The sequence below is a fragment of the Mesoplodon mirus genome (assembly GCF_964341445.2).
Source record: "Mesoplodon mirus genome assembly, chromosome: X".
In the NCBI taxonomy this organism is placed as follows: domain Eukaryota; kingdom Metazoa; phylum Chordata; class Mammalia; order Artiodactyla; family Ziphiidae; genus Mesoplodon; species Mesoplodon mirus.
Window position 1 is genome coordinate 138,695,002 of NC_138981.1, and position 17,271 is coordinate 138,712,272.

The 17,271-nt window shown below is 55.7% G+C and overlaps 1 protein-coding gene across 3 annotated transcripts; it reads right to left on the reverse strand.

The window, feature by feature from the left end:
* Window positions 1-5,790: 5,790 nt before the first annotated feature.
* On the reverse strand, window positions 5,791-16,282 carry CCNQ (cyclin Q). Of its 3 annotated transcripts, none has more exons than XM_082609764.1 (5): window positions 16,047-16,282; window positions 12,926-13,109; window positions 11,309-11,441; window positions 9,856-10,083; window positions 5,791-6,219 (listed from the first exon to the last, which is right to left on the reverse strand). In XM_082609764.1, exons 1-5 carry the CDS (start codon window positions 16,162-16,164, stop codon window positions 6,190-6,192), a joined length of 693 nt encoding a protein of 230 aa, XP_082465890.1. In that variant the 5' UTR covers window positions 16,165-16,282; the 3' UTR covers window positions 5,791-6,189. The 3 variants fall into 3 exon arrangements, with proteins under 3 accessions (XP_082465890.1, XP_082465889.1, XP_082465891.1); XM_082609763.1 differs by having other exon boundaries at window positions 5,791-6,279; XM_082609765.1 differs by lacking the exon at window positions 16,047-16,282 and adding an exon at window positions 14,074-16,032 and having other exon boundaries at window positions 5,791-6,279.
* Window positions 16,283-17,271: the final 989 nt, after the last annotated feature.

The following is a 17,271-nucleotide window of genomic DNA, read 5'->3' on the forward strand; positions in this document are numbered from 1 at the left end:
GGCTTTCTTTGTCAGAGCCCCAACTTCAAGAGCACGAAGCCAGGCCGCCTGCCATGCCTGACCTCCTGGAATGATCCAGAATCCCCAGAGCAGCCCCAGGAGAGCCAGGTCCACGGGTGGAGGTGGGGAAGAATGCAGAGAGTCAGTAAGAAAGCGGAGACAGACGCACCACCCAAACCCAGGAGGAGCCGTTGCGGCCACAGCGCAGACCCCAGCCCCCTGGGTGCCTCCACCTGGACTCCCGCTCTGCTTTGGCAAATGCCAAGAAGCTGTCACTGAGACGCCCATAAAGCGACTGGGAAAAGTTCTCAGTCACCAGCCGCCAAAGCGCAAAGCACTCTTCGGATCCTGTTCAAGGATAACTGTGACCCACGAGGGCATGGATTTGGGTCTGCAGCCGCCTACGGCGACCTCGGGGAGGCCAAGCCCCTGGGAGCGATGTTCCCTCGTCTCTGTTGCTATAATGGTGCGTGCGGAAGGCTGAGGAGTTCAGCTCTGCCACGTCATCGGCTGAGCACCTGGTCTGCAGGTGGGGAGAGCTGGGCCTGGGCTCCCCAGACGGTTCCCTCGGGAGCCTCTCCTGGAAGTGTGGGCACGGGGCGTGCCAAGCCTCAGTTTTCCTCTAATGCGCGACAACCGGGGTGGGAAATGCAGAAAGAGCAGAGGTTCTTTTACCTTCAGAATTCTTCTGTCTCACATTTTGCAGGGAGGAGGTTGGGGTCCAACCACGGCTAGTACAGGTGCCTGTCGCTCGGGTCTGGGGCTGAGCCGCTGGGGGACAGCTGGGAGCTGAGGGGTGGAGGGGCACGCTCAGCAGCTGAGCAGCAGCTGGACCAGTGGCAAGGCTGGTTCGCCTATCCCGTGCCCATCCCGCAGCCCCTGGCCAGGGCTTGCCTTGCCTCCACTTGTGTCTGTGTGCCTCCGGGCAGGCGGCGTCCCAAGCGTGCTCGGCCCCCGCTGTTAACATTAATGCCATGTCACCCCTGAGCAGGAGTAGTCAAATCTCGGGCAAAGGAATTTCGGTTAGAAAAGCAAATCCCACTTAAAATGCCAGCTACCGACAACTTAAAGCCATCCCTTTCTTCCAAAGGGCACATTGAGAATGTTTCCCATTTGTAAATTGTTCCCTAATGTGCTTGTTTAAACAACAACAAACAGGGCAACTCAATTTGTTGAGGGTCTGTGTGTTCTCAGACAAGAACTGAAATTGGAAATGTTTAAATTGAAGAATATACACTGAGTAATGCTATGCTCACGGGCTTCTTTTCATCCTCTGTTGTAGACACAAAGCCTTGCTGCTGCTGTCCAAAGTTGCCTCCTGTACACGGCGATTGTTTAGTCCCTAGGTTGCCTTTCCATGGGGTTTGGGGTGCAGATCGCTGCTCTCATTTCTGTGCGTCTTCAGACCCGGGGCCCTGTCTCGTCGGGGAGCCCCTCTCTCTCAAGCATTATCTTATATGGAATGGCTTGGTCAACTGTGTTCACTTATTAAATCTGTTTTACATTTTTATCTGCCTGTTATAAAGATGAACAAAAATATCTTAATGAGGAAGACCACAGATGCATAATAATTTAAAGTCTGTAGTTGAATTTCCTAATTTAAAGAATAGACCAAACTTTCTGTGTATTGAAAAAAAAAAGAAAGGCTCCCACAATCTCAGGCTGGGTAACGTGTGTGATTTATTATTTGGTGAATTCTCCTCCAGACCTGAAGAGAAGCATCTTCCTCCCTTTACCAAGCTGGGGTGAGCCCCGGGAGCAGCGGGGGTCCCCTGGGGCTGTGGCCACCTTGCCAATCCTCATGGAAGGAGGAGAGGGCTGGACCACCCTGTGGGGTCAGGTTCGCATGGTGGTCCTCAAACTGTCTTGACCTGGAAGGGCCTGATGTGAATCTCCAGAGTGGCATCCTCAGAGGAGGGTGGGAGCAGGGAACACCACCCAAATGCCAGAACCCTGGCACACATGCAGACGGCTTCATTTTTAATTGTGAGAAAGTACACATAACATCAAGTTTACCACGTTAACCATTTTTCAGCACCCAGCTGGGCGGCATTAAGTACATTCAGGTTGGTGTGCAGCCATCCCCACCATCCATCTCTAGAAGTGTTCATCTTCCCCAAGGGAAACTCTGTCCCCATTAGACACTAGCCCCCCTTCCCCTCCCACAGCCCGTGCCCTCCCTACCCACCAGCCCGTGCCCTCCCTACACCCCCAGCCCGTGGCCCCTCCCCCTCCCCCAGCCCGTGCCCCCCCACCCTACTTTCTGTCTCTAGGAATCTGACAGCTCGAAGCAGCTCATACAAGTGGAGTCACACAGTATCCGTCCTTTGTGTCCGGCTGATTTCCCTGACCATGATGCCTTGCAGGTGCAGCCATGTTGTAGCAGGTGTCAGACGACCTTCCTTTTTAAGGCTGAGTAACGTTCCACTGATTGGATGGACCACATCTTGTTTATCCATTCATCCATTGATGGACACTTGGGTGGTTTCCACATTTGGCTAGTGTGAATCACGCAGTTGTGAACACGGGTGTACAAATACCTGTTTGAGCCCCTGCGTTCACTTCTTCTGGGTAGATACCTGGAAGTGGAATTGCTGGATCCTACGGTAATCTTCTGTTTAATTTTTGGAGGGACGGCCAGACCGTTTTCCACTGCACCAGCAGCGTTTTCTATCCCACCCAGCAGTGCGCAAGGGCTCCAACCACAGATTTCCTCTTTAAACCAAAGCCATGGAAAGAAAGCCCATTACTGCACTCATTCACTTGCTCCGAGCGTCACTGTCCCATTCATTCCTTCGCTCACTAGGCACCTTTGAACACCTGTGCTGGGGACAGCTGTGCTGCACCAGTAGAGCCACGAAGGCAGCTCCGGCCCAAGATTTGCAAATGACTCCTGCGGCAATGGTGCCAAAAGTCCCTGCGTCCTGTTTCCTCATATTTCTATTCCCCCACTCTGCCTGTCACCCTTGTAGACTTGGCAGTGCCAGAGAAAGCATTTTCCAGGGAAGCTGCCAAGAAATGAGCAAAATGGCTTCTAAGTTCCCTTCCAACCACCAGAGTCCATACTTCCAAAAAAGACCAGAGACAAATGGCAGAAAACAGCAGGCAAACAAATAGCAGGGAGCTCTTGCTTCACTGAAGCACAAGGCCATCTCAAATCATAATGCTAAGTAAGTCTAGGTTGGGCCAAATGCCATATCAAGACAGCTGCACCTTCTGGAGAGATCTCATTCATTTATGTCTGAATTCTCTTTTTCATGGACTTCCACTATCAAATACGACCCAGGTTCCCATGGGAAGAAACTGGTACTTAGCCAAATGCCTTGGGGCAAGGAAGGTACTCTAACACCCATCCCTTCACGAAGCCGGATGCCATCTTTACCAGCTGGTAGCCTGGGAACGGGGGTGGGTGCCATGAGTTGGGGGAAGGCCCATGTGTGAGTTTCCTAGGCTGCTGTAACAAAGTACCACAAACCGGGAGATGGGGGGCGCTAAAGCACAGGCGTTTCTTCTCTCCCAGTTCTGGAGATCAGAAGTCTGAAATCAAGGTGTGGCAGGGCCACGTACCCTCTGCGGCCTCTAGGGGAAGATTCTAGTTTTTTCCAGCTTCTGGCATCGCTGGCAGTCCTTGGCTTGTAGACACATCACTCTAGTCTCTGCCTCCGTCGTCACAGGGCCTTGTCCCTGTGAGTCTGTGTCTTCACCTGGTGTTCTCCCTCTGCACAGGCCTGTCTCTGTGTCTCTCTCCTCTTCTGATAGACACCAGGCATATTGGACTAGGGTCACCCTACTCCTGTAGAATCGCATCTTACCTTGACAACACCGCAAAGACTATTTCCAAATAAGGTCCCATCCACAGGTTCCGGGGCTTAGGACGTGAACATATCTTTGGGGGACACCACTCCCCATCCCAGCTGGAAAAGAAGAGATGGGCCGAGCCCCACATAGAACCTGCTTTGCCTGCTCCTTCCTCTGGCTTGACAGGCCGAGGAAGGGTCAAACATTTATCACTTTACAGTAATTAAGATGTGCTCTGGAATGAAAAGCTCCTGGAAGCTTCAGGTTCTAGAAAATCTTATCTCAATCTCTCCTTTTTGAACCTAAAATAAAGGAGATGGAAGGTTGTATGTCTTTAATCCATACTATCTTTTACAAAAGCCTCAGTAATAGGAAGCCAAAGCAAACAAAAGAAAACCACCCTGCACCAGGTTTTAATTCATACTCTATGGCTGAACTGTCCTTGCAAAGCACATACAAAGCACAGCTGGCCGTGTCACATATTCCTCAAAAGTGTCACATACGTCCCAATACCTATCCTTATCTCTGTTCCAATGACAACACACACTGAAGGTGGGGCTCACAGCCTTAGCGGCATCAGGAAGACACACAGACGACCCCTTAGTGACAAGCACTGAGCTGACAGGCCCAGAGGCCAGCACACAGAGCCAGCAAGTCCCCAGGGCAGTGTGACAGGCACACACATGGGTTGAGGGATTTAAAATAGCAGTCAGCAGTCACAGTCTGAAATTGTTTGGTCCAACCTGCTCGATTTACATAGTGGGAAACTGAGTCCCATTGAGAGAAAGGAACTTGCCTGATACCTGGTAATCGTGAGAGGAAACTTAGGGCCACAGAACCTCCAGAGAGGCTGCTGTTAGCCCCGCAGCCCAGAGCTCGCCCTGTTCAGCACGGTGGCTCTCGGCTGGGGTGGGGACACCAAGGGCAGTGCTAGGCCACGTGGGGCAGGCAAGGCCGGGGTCGGGGGGAGCTGGGCCCAGCCTGTGGGGAGGAAGGGGGTGATGGAGGCAAGGTGCTTTTTAAAAAGCACAAGGCAGAAAGGACTGGCAAGAGAGCCGAAGCCGCCCTCAGAGGCCTGCCAGCCAGGCCCCTCACCCTCCACTGTCCGCGCTCAGAGCCCGGGCCCTGGGCTTTGGCACAGACTCTGTCATCAAAGGGTGCCCAGTTGAGCTGGAAAGGACACAGTGGAAAAGGGGACATTTACTCATATCCTTCACCCTGAAGACAAATAACACAATCACTTTGCAAACTCAAGCAAGCCCTACTGCCTGACTTGTCACCCATGAGTGACCCCTCCCTCTGCCCCTCACCCAGTGGACCCTGGGCGTGCGAACCAGCCCCCATACCTGTGGGTGCCAGAGGGCATGGTGGCCAGTGACCAGAGCCTGCGCTCCCCTGGTGACAACCTCGCAAATGTGGTGAAGTGCCTGGGACAGTCCCCCAGCGCCCATGCCATCATGTGTTGAAGGATGGTCCTACCAGCATGCGTCGAGCCCAACGGGGGTTCCCAGGGAGAACCGCCCAGGCTGGCCTCCTTCCCCCAGGGCACACCCAAGAGCAGCCCTTCCTGAAGCAGTGCCACTTGAGTGGGAGTCGGGGGGCAGGGCACGGCTCTGAGATTCCCTAGGCTTGGCCTCTTGACTCACTGTCTTGGCATTAATACAAATTTGTAACTTTCTAGATACACTTTGGTCTTCTTGAACTCAAATGATACTGCTTAACCCCTCTTTCCAAGATGTAACCTCACTTTCCAAGCAGAATGATTGCCAAGCCCTGCAAGGGTGCCAGCAGAGGAGGGAGGACACGTGGGCCCTCCTAGGGGATGTCATTGTGACACAGGCACACGCTGTGCCATCCTGCCTTCCAGAAGTGGTGGAGGGCCTACCCCAGGCACTTCCAACTGGAGAGCATTTGAGGGGAAATCGAGTCCGGATGGCACCCACAACCCCCCCAGGGCAGCACGGGCTACAGAGCAAACACAGGGTGTCCCCGTTCATTTGTATCTTTTATTACACAAAATAAAATTCCATCTATGTTGCACATTAATTCATTCTATAAATCAGGCTTTTAGAAAATCCCCAGGGGCGCAGTCCCATCCTTTCTTTGATTTTCCTTCCGATGATGTCACCCTCCACGGCAGTCAGGTCCTCTCAAAGGACAAAAGCAGACGCAGCGCCTGGCCTCGGCAGCCCCTCGCGGTGCACTCCCAGCCCGCCCGCTGGAGGCGTGGCTCCTGTCACTGTCCAGACCACGGCTGCCGGGGACAGTCATCGCCTTCACCAGCCCTTCCAGCTGGTCCTCTGGGGGCCGGCGTTCACGGCCCTGTGGCGGTGCCATCCCCAGGCTGCCGAGCGTCACGGACTTCTCTTTGGGCAGGCCTGGACCAGGGCCTTAGGGGATCTCTGTGTCCATGGTATAAATCTGAATGAGATCAGACACAATGTTATCAATGATTGGCTTGGTAAGGTCTTCACTAAACACCTAGAAAGGAGAAGGAAAACAGGTTCTGGTTAGACTCCCTCTCGGTTAAACAAGGCATCTGCCACTAAGCACAGAATCACAGTGCACAGGGGTGGGGGATGGCATGGGGACTCGGCTATTGGAAACGAGGGTGGCTCTCTGCACAGCCGGTTCAGGTCCAGCCTGCCGAGGCTGATCACAAAGCAGAGAACATTCCAGATGGAAGAGGCTGTGGTGATTGTCCAACTCATACACGAGAGGGGACTTGTCCTGGGTTACATGGGAAGCTGGTGACAGGCTCCTGCCTCCCCCTGGAGCTCTCAGGTCCACAGTCTCTGGGCATGGGAGCAGGGGTGGGGAGTTCATTTTCCGAAATAGGCTAGGTCTCCTGGACCCCACTCTACCCTAGGCCAACCCCTAGGGAACACGTGGACCTGCTCTCTAGCCTGGACCAGAGCACGTCTTTTTTTTTTTTTTTTTTTTTTTTTTTTGGCCACACTGCACAGCTTGCTGGATCTTAGTTCCCCGACCAGGGATTGAACCCGGGCCCCGGCTGTGAGAGCGCCGAGTCCTAACCACTGGACTGCCAGGGAAGTCCCCAGACCACCACTTGACTGTGCCACGGAGCTTATAAAATTGCAACATGAGTCCCCAGGGGCCCAAATGAAGAGGGCTTAGCTCTGCACGTTCCCAGGGAAGGTCTGGTCCTGGCCTGGCTCCTGGGAGGGGAGCTCTAGGCCCCTGCCTGATGAGAGGGTCTCGGTTTGCCCAGGGCCGAGGGACCTGGGAGCTCATATCTGGTCTCTCCTGGACCTGTCCTCCGTTCCTTTTATCTTTGCTGATTTCAACCTGTATCCTTCCCCGGTGACTAACTCGAACTCCCATAACCACGAGCATAATGGCTTTTCTGAACTCTGTGAGTCCTCCCGGCAACACATCGAGCCTGAGGGTGCTCCTGGGGACCCCTGATGACACGGCAAGTAAAAAGCAAAACAAGGAGCACTTGGTTGGATGCCGTGGCCCCTGGGCCAGGGGGTTGCTGCCTGGGGAATCAAGGTACCACGAAGGTCAAGGCCCAGGGCTGAGCTAGGGCAAAAGCTGGACCTGAGTCCACCCTGCTGCATGGCCACCAAAGGAAGCCTGAACTCTCCACAGGCTGTCACTTCAGGTGGGAGATAGTGACCTGGAAACACCCCCTCCCTCGACCACTGGCTCAGGAAGATCAGCCGTCACCCCCTGGACTCTGGTTGGAAAATAAATACTTCAGAAATACAGGCTTGCATAGCACAGGGAGATCAGCTCGGTGCTTTGTGACCACCTAGAGGGGTGGGATAGGGAGGGTGGGAGGGAGGGAGATGCAAGACGGAGGAGATATGGGGATGTACGTATATGTATAACTGATTCACTTTGTTATAAAGCAGAAACTAACACACCACCGTAAAGCAATTATACTCCAATAAAGAGGTTAAAAAAAAAAAGAAAAGAAATACAGGCTTGCTTGTCAGGGTCCACGAGCTGTATGCTCTTGGAGACCCCAAGCCAAGAAATGATCGTTAAAAAGTAGTCCAGGGCCAGGACTTCCCCGGTGGCACAGTGGTTAAGACTCCGCACTCCCAATGCAGCAGGCCCGGGTTCGACCCCTGGTCAGGGAACTAGATCCCACATGCGAGCTGCAACTAAGGAGCCCGCCTGTTGCAGCCAAGACCCGGCGCAGCCATGTAAATAAATAAATATTTTTTTAAAAAAGTAGTCCAGGGCCAAAAGCTGGAAACAATCCAAGTGTCCTCCATGGAGGAACGAACCAACATGACGTGGCCCAGCCGTACCACGGAACAGGACTCGGCCTTAAAAAGATGGGAATTCTGACACCTGCTGCAACTCGCTACTGCTTTAGAGCCAGAGCCTCATCCACCCAGAGGCCCGAAGCACCTGGGCACAAACGGCCACCCCGCTGCCACGGCTGCCACGCTCGAGGGCAGACGAGCGACTTCAGAGAAGTGGTGGCTGAGAGCAGGTGAGCAGGAAGAGTGTCTCACGGTTTAGAGGAAGCATCTGGGGGCGGGGCAGGCGGCCCATCAGCAGCCACACATCACCAAGCAAGTGGCCCTCACCTGCTCAAAGGATGCCCGACCGCTCCCGTGCATGGAACCCAGAGCCACCCGGAAAGACAAGAGCGAGGGAAGCGCAGGTGTACTGCCCAGAGGGGCGGCCTCGTCCAGGAGAACGATTGCTGGGTTAAGTGTGTGTCGCCCAGAAAAGAGGCCCGCGGCGGAGCTGTTCCCCGTGCTCTCCTCTCATGAGAGGCAAGGGGTGACGGCCGAGAGTGGGAGGCAGAGGGTGCTGTGGCAGCTCCAGCCCTGGTCACGGGCAGGAGCAAGTGAAGAGAAAGGTGAGCAGCACGGAAGACACACAGAGGAAAGCCAGTGATGACCCGGCAGATTCAAGTAGCCCAGGATGGGCCAGGAAGCAGCGGCCCCTTGCGCCGCCACCTGATTCAAGAGAGTGGGGACATTGGGCTCACGTGATCTGGAAGTCCCCAAGAAGCCCGGCACGGAGCAATGCTTTTGTCCACACAGCCGCCCTTTGCCCCCCACCTGCCCAGGCACTGGGCGTGGGGCAGCTGATGAAGCAGATAAGGTCCCTGGCCTTGGGGTGGTGGCGGGGGGGTAGACAGGCAATAAAGGACAATGAAGCACAGAAAGAAGCTGTGACCTCCCAGGAAGGGCGAGCAGGCCGGGGGGAGGGAGCCTCAGGAAGGGGGAGGCAGCCACTGTGGGTTCACATGGAAGGGGTGGTGCCCAAAAAGGAGGAGCCTTCCGTCACCCCAAAGTCTGCTTACATGGAACCTCATTGTAGGACAAGGAGGGACAATGGGGTGTCATGAAGAGAGGGGCAGCAAACTTCAAGTACAGGAAAGGAAAAACAGAAAATGATGTCAAAATCCCATTTTAAGAAACAGTGGGACGAGCCAGGGAAACCCGCTAGGACTGCAGCCTTTCTGACACACACACAGTTCACCCAGCTCTCAACAAACTACTCTTGGCATTCAGTACGTCTGGGGGAAGCGGGGTGTCATCTGCCTTATCCATCTATGCATCCACACCCCCATCTATTATCCAACGACCTCCTTTTCTATCATCTCTCCATCCCACCACCCACCATCACCTATCCAGCCACACATCATCTATCTACCTACCTACCAACCAGTGTCTTTTTAGAGCACCCCCTATACGTCTTCTGACGTGAAGCCAGACTTATTAACCTCGGATCAATGAGAAGCTCCCACTCAGTTCAAAAACAGGGCTTGGTTGACCTCAGTAGTTCTCAGCCAGGGGTGATCCCTACCCCGAGGCACTTGGCGACGCCTGGCTGTCCTGCCCAACATCCTGCATCCGGCCCTGAACGCCCACAGTGTCGAGGGGGAGAGCCTGCCTTAGACGCTTAGGACAGAGTATCCTCAAGCTTCAAGGTTCCCAAGTAGCCCGTATCTTTCTTTGTGGATAATTACTACAAAGAAATGTGACACCAGATACAGGGACCTCAGGCAGAGAAGAGGGGGACACACGCCAAGGGGGACTGCCAACGCAGTCACCTCACCTGCCACCATGGCTTCTCGGCCTCGGCCTCAGCGGGCACCTCGACCCCATAGGCCTGCAGGGCCAGGTGGAGCACTGCCACGGCTATGTGCTGAGCTTGGAACCGGAGGCACAGCCTCCCGTGGTAGCTGTCCCGCAGCAGGGCCCAGGCGGTGATGGAGACGGGGCTGCGCTGCCAGCTGTAACGGTTCAGCCAGTTCTTGAGTGACACCAGGTAGTGGAGCAGGTACTGCAAAGACACGCCAGTCAGCTGGCCCCAGCCGCCTGCCTCCTCACTGTGAGCCTGCGGCCTGTCTGCCCACCAGCCACTCGCCCCTAGGCTGTCACGATGTGTATTCACCACAGATCGGATGTCGCCTCCCGGTGCCATTGGAAAAAAGCCCCAGTGCCTTTCCACGGGCCTTGCCCCACCCTCCTGCCAGGTTCACCTCCAGCCCCGCCTCGGTCCCCTTGGGCCCGCCTGCTCTCAGCCTCCAGGCCCGGCTCCCAAAACCCGCTCAGCCGCTCTCAATGGCCACCCCGCCACTGTCCCTCTCCGTCAACGTGGCCCTGTGCTGGCCACCATCAGCGATCATTCTGCTCATCCCCTTGGCCCAGCTCAAACATTAAAACTCCAGAAACAGCGTCCCGATCTGCACGACAGGGCATGGCACCCACAGTCCAGCCTGAGGCTAGGGGCCAGCCAGACACCGGACACTGGCTCTCGGGGCGCTAGGGCCTCTGAATGCCCTCCAGCTCGGCCATCTGTCGGCACCCCCTCTGCCCGAACACCACACTGTCCTGAGCCCACGGGGAGTGCCACTGAGGAGGGCAGCCCTGCACTGCATGCCGACAGAAAGCACTACGGCTGGGAACCTCCACCAGTGGCTCTGGGACTAGGGAGGCGGTCGGGAAGGCCCACGTCCCAAGCCCTCCCCTGCCTCTCTGCAGGCCGCCTTTCCAGCTGCGCACAGGGGCCTTCCGAGTGCTCTACGGGTTCACGTGCCCCTTCTGCTGCTTTTCTGAAGCAATTCTTCTGCTGGGACGAATGCACTCCTAGCTGTGAATGGTGAGTGACCAGGCTTTTCTCGTGGGTTCGTACACACAGCTGAGCTGGCGTGAGCTCTGAGGCGGGGCAGCAACTCCTGGCCCAGGGACTCGGCAGGTCAGGAAACGGGCCCTGCCTCCCCGTAGCTCAGTGAACAAACAACTTATACGGGTCTGGGGACGGGCACGGGCTTCAGAGGGCACGCGGATCCCGGCTTGCAGCCACAGCCGAGCGGGCGGAAAGGCAGCAGCTGAAATTAGAGCTGCCTGAGGGACCCCGAGAGTGGGGATGCGCGAGGCTGCCCGAGCCGGTCACTGCTCCTCCTCAGGGCCCCGCGTGGCTCCAGGTTCAGGGGGCTGCACTTTCCGGATAAAAAGCAAACAGCTTCGTGCCTCTGGGAACTGTCGGCGACCCCCCCAGCACATACCTTGTGAGGGTGCTGGAAGGAGACCTGGAAACGCAGAACCCGCAGTACGAACAGCTCACACTGCACGATGCTGTCCCGGAGCTCCCAAAAGCGTGAGTCCAGTTCCAAGGGCTCGCTGTCCGGGTGGAAGTACCTGTGCAGAGAAACAGCATGGCTGACGGCAGAAGTGGGTGGCCCCAGGAGCCCCCAGTCATGGGATATCCGGATGCAACGCCAGGGCCCCTGTGCTGTTGATCAGCATAGGGTCACCATCAACCACTCTCCACCAACGGGTCTACGTATGCGATAGAAACGGTAACCAGAGACGAAAGAAGCCACTTCTAGCATTAGCCCCATGGCTGTCCCACCTCCTCAGCAGGACGTCGAGTGTAAAGATGGGCTCTCTGCAATGTCTCCAGAGGAACAGTCTTTGCACCCGGGGCGGCGATGCCCAGGGCTCTCACTCTGGGCCCAAGGAAGGCATTTAAACACAAGAATGATGCCCTCAGAAATGTAAATGTATTTTAGTTTTCCATTGTCTTTCATTCCAGATCTTTCTGCCCTTATTTACACCTTATTCGTCCACAACACTCCCACCTATGCAAGATCACCAAGCTGGACGGGAATGGGATACACACTCAAGTGATCCCAGTTCTCTGCGCTGACTCGCCCTTCCCCGCGCCTCCCTCCTCTTCCGATTTCCCCACAGAACCACAGCGGCGCCAACGTCCTATTAGAGCGCCCCGCCCCGCAGCTTCCCCTCGTGCCCGCCCGCTCTCCCCGCTGGGGCCCTGGCAACTACACGTGGACTCCAGCTGCCCTTCCGCAGTTGCCTCTCCTGTTTTTCTCCTACTCTTTGAAGGTACACCATGAACCTGTCATGTTTACGGGGTGGGGAGTGCTTTTCCGTTAACTGTTTCTTAAAAGAGAAGCAGCACAAAATAGTTTTCTTCCCGATCGATTAGAGTTCCTGGAAAGGCTATGACGCACTAACTTTCCATAAATTGCTTCCTCCCAGGCCCCGGGACCTCGGCACAGCCTGCCCAGCCAGCTGGACCCCCGTGTCCTTCCCCAAAAGGAACACAGCCGCTCGGGCCCAGGACTGCGAGAGACACCCCTGAGCAGCTCTGACCAAGTTTCCACACCATCTAAATAGGACGGCGGCCCCAGAACCCAACTGGTTCCATCCAGCCTGTCCAAGACTCCACGAGAATCTTTTTTTTTTTTTAGAATAGAATTTGATCTTTTATTTATTTTTTTAACACTCTTATTGGAGTATAATTGCTTTACAATGGTGTGTCAGTTTCTGCTGTATCACAAAGCGAATCAGCTGTATGTACACACCGTGCGAGCTCCCTCTGCTCCAGCTGTGCCTGCCTGCGACGCTAGGGACACCCTCTTTCCCACTCCCCTCTGCACCCCACCTGGCCTCTGAGGCTTCCCAAAATCTGGCCCCAGCTTCTCTCGTACAGGTGCCCCTGCTTCTGGCTCACTCCTGCCTTTGCTGTTAGTGCTCCCGGCCCCAGTGCAAGGCCACCCCGGTGCCTCCTTCTTAGTTGGACTGCTGCCGCCTGGGGGGCAGGGCCTAGTGAGATCCTTCTCTGGCTTCCCATTCAGGGGGACACCGGAAGCAGCTACCTGTTGGAAACGTTGATGATGTCACGAGTACGCAGGTGCTGCTCCTCCACTTTGCCGGCCAAGTAAAGGGAAGACATGGCCACCAAGTAGGGGTCATAGGCGTCCAGGTCGATCTCGCAGGAGAACTTATGGTATATGGCACAGGCGGTGGCGATGGGGATGGACCGCATCCCTAGCTTGACACCTACCGAGAGAAAGCAGGCAGGGGAGTGCTTCATCCAGGGCTCACTCCCTGCAAAGTGTGAGGGGAGCCGCCAGGTTGGGCCCTAAGGGTGCACATCCCTGTTCTGACAAGACCGAGAGCTCAGGGCCCAGCTGGCAGGGGCTGCCGTGCCTTCCACTGGGTCCTCGACCGGAGGGATTTAGACGCGAGCTTCTCAGACTCTAACGTGCTAACAAGCCCCTGGGGGTCACGCTGAAGTGCAGCATTCCCTTCAGTAGCTCTGTGGGCTCCACACTTCTCCCAAGCCTCAAGGCCACGGCAGGAGAAGCAAGGCTTCAAACTACTGCACCTGGCATATCCCTTTCTGCACATCTTGAAAAGGACCAAGTTGTGTGCCTGTTTCCACCTTAGCAGGCATTTAACTAGAGGTTGCCCCCACCTCTGCAGCTCACCTAACCAAAATCCTGCCAAGGTGACAGGAGGAAAAAGGCCTCTGAGTATCAAACAGATGCCACAAGTCCCGAGGTCATAGTTTAAGATTATACTCAGCACTGGTTTACTAGTCCACAGGTTAGAAAAGGCAAGAAAAGCAAGCAGGGTGACTGCCAAAGGCAACCGCAGGCAGAGCAGGAGAAAAGCAACATCAATGCCCACAGCCAGGCTTGAGGGAAAAAGAGCAACATACTGAAAAGGGAACAGAACTCAAAAAACAGAGCATGATGGTTTGATTTAGGGGTTAAAGCCCTAAATCCCCCAGACAGCTCCTAGGGAAATCACTGCATTGGGTCACAGAACCAAAAGAAATTCAAAATGACCAGGGTTAATAAGGGAAAGTTAAATGACATCCCATAGACTGAAAGAAGGTGGAGAACAACCAACAATCATTAAAATTGTGTTCAACATCCTCTACCTAAAAAGGTGTATTAGTTCCCCAGAGCTGCTGTAACAAGTTACCACAAACTAAGTGGCTTAAAACAACACATACTTTTTTCTCTTACAATCCCGGTGGTCAGAAGTCCAAAATGAGTCTTAGGGGGCTAAGTTCAAGGTGTCGGCAGGGCTGGTTCCTTCTGGAGGTTCCAGAGGAGAATCCACTCCCTTGCCCTTTCCAGCTTCTAGAAGCGCCCGCAATCTTTGGCTCACGGCCCCTTCCTCCATCTTCAAAGCCAGCGGTGCAGCATCTTCTAACTCTGCTTCCATCATCACGTGGCCTATCTACTCCTCCTGCCTCTCTCTCTAAGGATGGGTGTGATTATATTGGGCCCACCAGATAACCTAGGATAGTTCCCCAACATCAAGATGCTTAATCCCAGCTGCAAAATCTCTGTTGCTACATGAGGTAACAGTCACAGGTTCTGGTAATTAGGATGGGGAAATCTTTGGAGGACCGGTATTTAGCCTCACACAGAGGGCAAGGGCATATGCAAAACATTTTAGCATTAACTTTTAGCATTTAGGTTTTAGCATTTCCAGGTTTAAACTTCAGTTTCATAGATAGTTCCTACATGGGACCACTCATTCTCAGAGATGTCAGATTGGGTGGTATTACTGCACATGACCCTCCAAGTCTTGTTTTTTATATAGCGAACCCTCAAAGGGTAGCATGCTTCCCTGGTTTACATGGATCCTCCAAGCAGATGAATGGGGTATATGAGGGGGCACTGCCATCCTTCCTTATACACTTTGCAAAACTTCCTGGAAATTAAATGTACAAATCACTGGGATTAAGGGTCCTGCGCTATTTCCGAAGACTCTGCCCACCTTGACTTGAAAGCGGACTCACCCAACGCCCTCCTCCGCAGAATGTACACAAAGTAACAAAGATTGCCCTCCTCCACAGAATGCATACAAAGTAACAAAGATCGGCAACAGCTATCTGTCAGCTGAGGAAACCACTATTGACAGATAAAGTGTTTCTACCAGAAGCCAATCAGCTACATCGCCTCGCCTTCGGAGCAGGAGTGCCCAACACTACGGTGTGGATGCCCTGGCAGGGTTCAAAACACAAGTTGAGCCCCGGCTCCTAGTTGTTTTGTTTGGGGTTTTTTGGGGGGGGGTTGTTTGTTTGTTTGTTTGTTAGACTTAAATTTGCCGGAGTTCCCTGTATGTTTGTTTATTTATTTATTTGCTGCATTGGGTCTTCGTTGCTGCGCGCGGGCTTTCTCTAGTTGTGGCGAGCGGGGGCTACTCTTCGTTATGGTGCGCGGGCTTCTCATTGCGGTGGCTTCTCTTGTTGCGGAGCACGGGCTCTAGGCGCGCGGGCTTCAGTAGTTACAGCACTGCAGGCTCAGTAGTTGTGGTGCACGGGCTGTGTTGCTCCGCGGCATGTGGGATCTTCCCGGACCAGAGATGGAACCCGTGCCCCCTGCATTGGCAGGCGGATTCTCAACTACTGCGCCACCGGGGAAGCCCCTGGGCCCTAGATGTGATGGGACCTCGTCAGCAAGGTTTGACAGGAGCCTCACCAAGGGCTCCAAAAGGCTCCGTGTGACCAAGTGCCAGCATCCCCGTATGCTGCGAGGCAGGTGTGTCAGAAGGCGCAGTACACTCAATCGAGATGCAGGTGCCCCGATTCCGCCACCTTCTAGTTGGGGCCTTCTAGGCTCCACATCCTCTCTTTGGACCCGCCCATGAAATGGCCATGACCGCATATGCCTCGCAGCTCAAAGCCTAGTGTGCAGGGCGTGGCGGAAAGGCAGAGGCCGGTACCCCTAAGCCGAGCCTCCCAGCCTCCGCTAGGGCAGGGCAGGCCCGGTCTCTTCCCTCCGCTCAGCCACGCCAGCACCGAATTTGGCGGGTCCCATCTTTCGGGAAGCGGATCCTCGCTATGCCAGCCCCTGCCTGCCCGCTCGGTGCTCCCGCGGCGGGCTGGGGCCAGCTGGGTGAAAGTGCAGCACTGCGGCTCTGGCCTCCACGTCCCGTCCGCGCGGCGCCAGCCCTCTTCCCGGCTGCGGTTACCTGCCTCCATGATGAACCTCGTCACTCGGAAGTGCACCCTCGCCTGGGGTGCTGGCCGCCCCTCCGCGTCCAGTGCCGCGCCCCCTCCACCGCAGGTCCCCGGGCCAGCTACCTCCATGAGGTCCCGCCCCAGGGGCCCAGATCCCCCGCGGGAAGGAGAAGGGCCCGGACGCGAGGCGGCCGGCTCCCAGGGTGCTCACGGCGGGAGCGGAGATCCCGCCCCGCCCCGGCCCGGCCCGGCCCGCCCGCCCGCCCGCCAGCGCGCCAGCGCGCCAGCCCGCCAGCCCGCCAGCCCAGCCCAGGCCGGCCCGCCCGCCCCCGGGTGGGTAGCGCAGCTGTCCGCCGAAGGCGGGTCCGGCCGAATACGCAGGCTCAAGCTCAAGCGCAAGCGCAGAGGCTGAAGCTGCCTGGCAGCTTGAGCGCGCCCGCCCTGTCCCCTGCATGCCGCATACGTCGCCTTTGGAGCCGACGCCCTTGGAGCCGAGGCCCCGCCCCCGGGAGGCTGACGCCCCGCCTCCTGGACACACGCTCCGCCCTCGGGAGCCGAACTGCGGCAACCGGAACCAGCGGGGCTACTCCTCCAGGGTGAAGTGACATTACAGTCCTAGGGTCAGGGCACGAAAATATCACCCTCCCCGGCACCTGAGCTACAAGTCCCTGCGGTCCGACTAAGGTGTCCCTCGGGGCTGGTGGCCCAGCGTGGCTCAGGACGGGGAGAGCTGGCTGTCTGCCAAGCCGCGGCGGGGGGCAGGGGCCGGGGTGGGGGGTCGCTTGTCTCCCAACTGGAGAAGACGTGGGGTTCAATGTCAGTGTTCGTAAAACCCGAATCCAGGTTTGTCGGAGTTTCCCAGACCTACAGATGAGCCCTGAAGGAAATGCTGTGCACGAAATGAGGGCATGAGGGCTGTTTGTGTCAGGGTTTTCCAGGGGCCCAGCATCCCTTGGGGATCTGGTTGCTGCTCGACTTTTCAGCCTGGCAGCACAGTAGGAGCTTAATAAATGTTTGCTGAATGAATGTGGTTGAATGTCCAGCTCACAGTGACTTCCCACGTTTCGTCTGTGTCTTCCACAAGTAGGAAACTGCGTCAGGAGTCAGGCATGTAGAACACCAAAGGGACCCCCAAGCCAGTGACAGTTACTCTGGGCATTCTGATAGTCAGACAATTGCTCTGATTTGAGAGAGCTGGGAACTTTGAGAGGAAAAAAGCCACCTTTTCCTACCCAC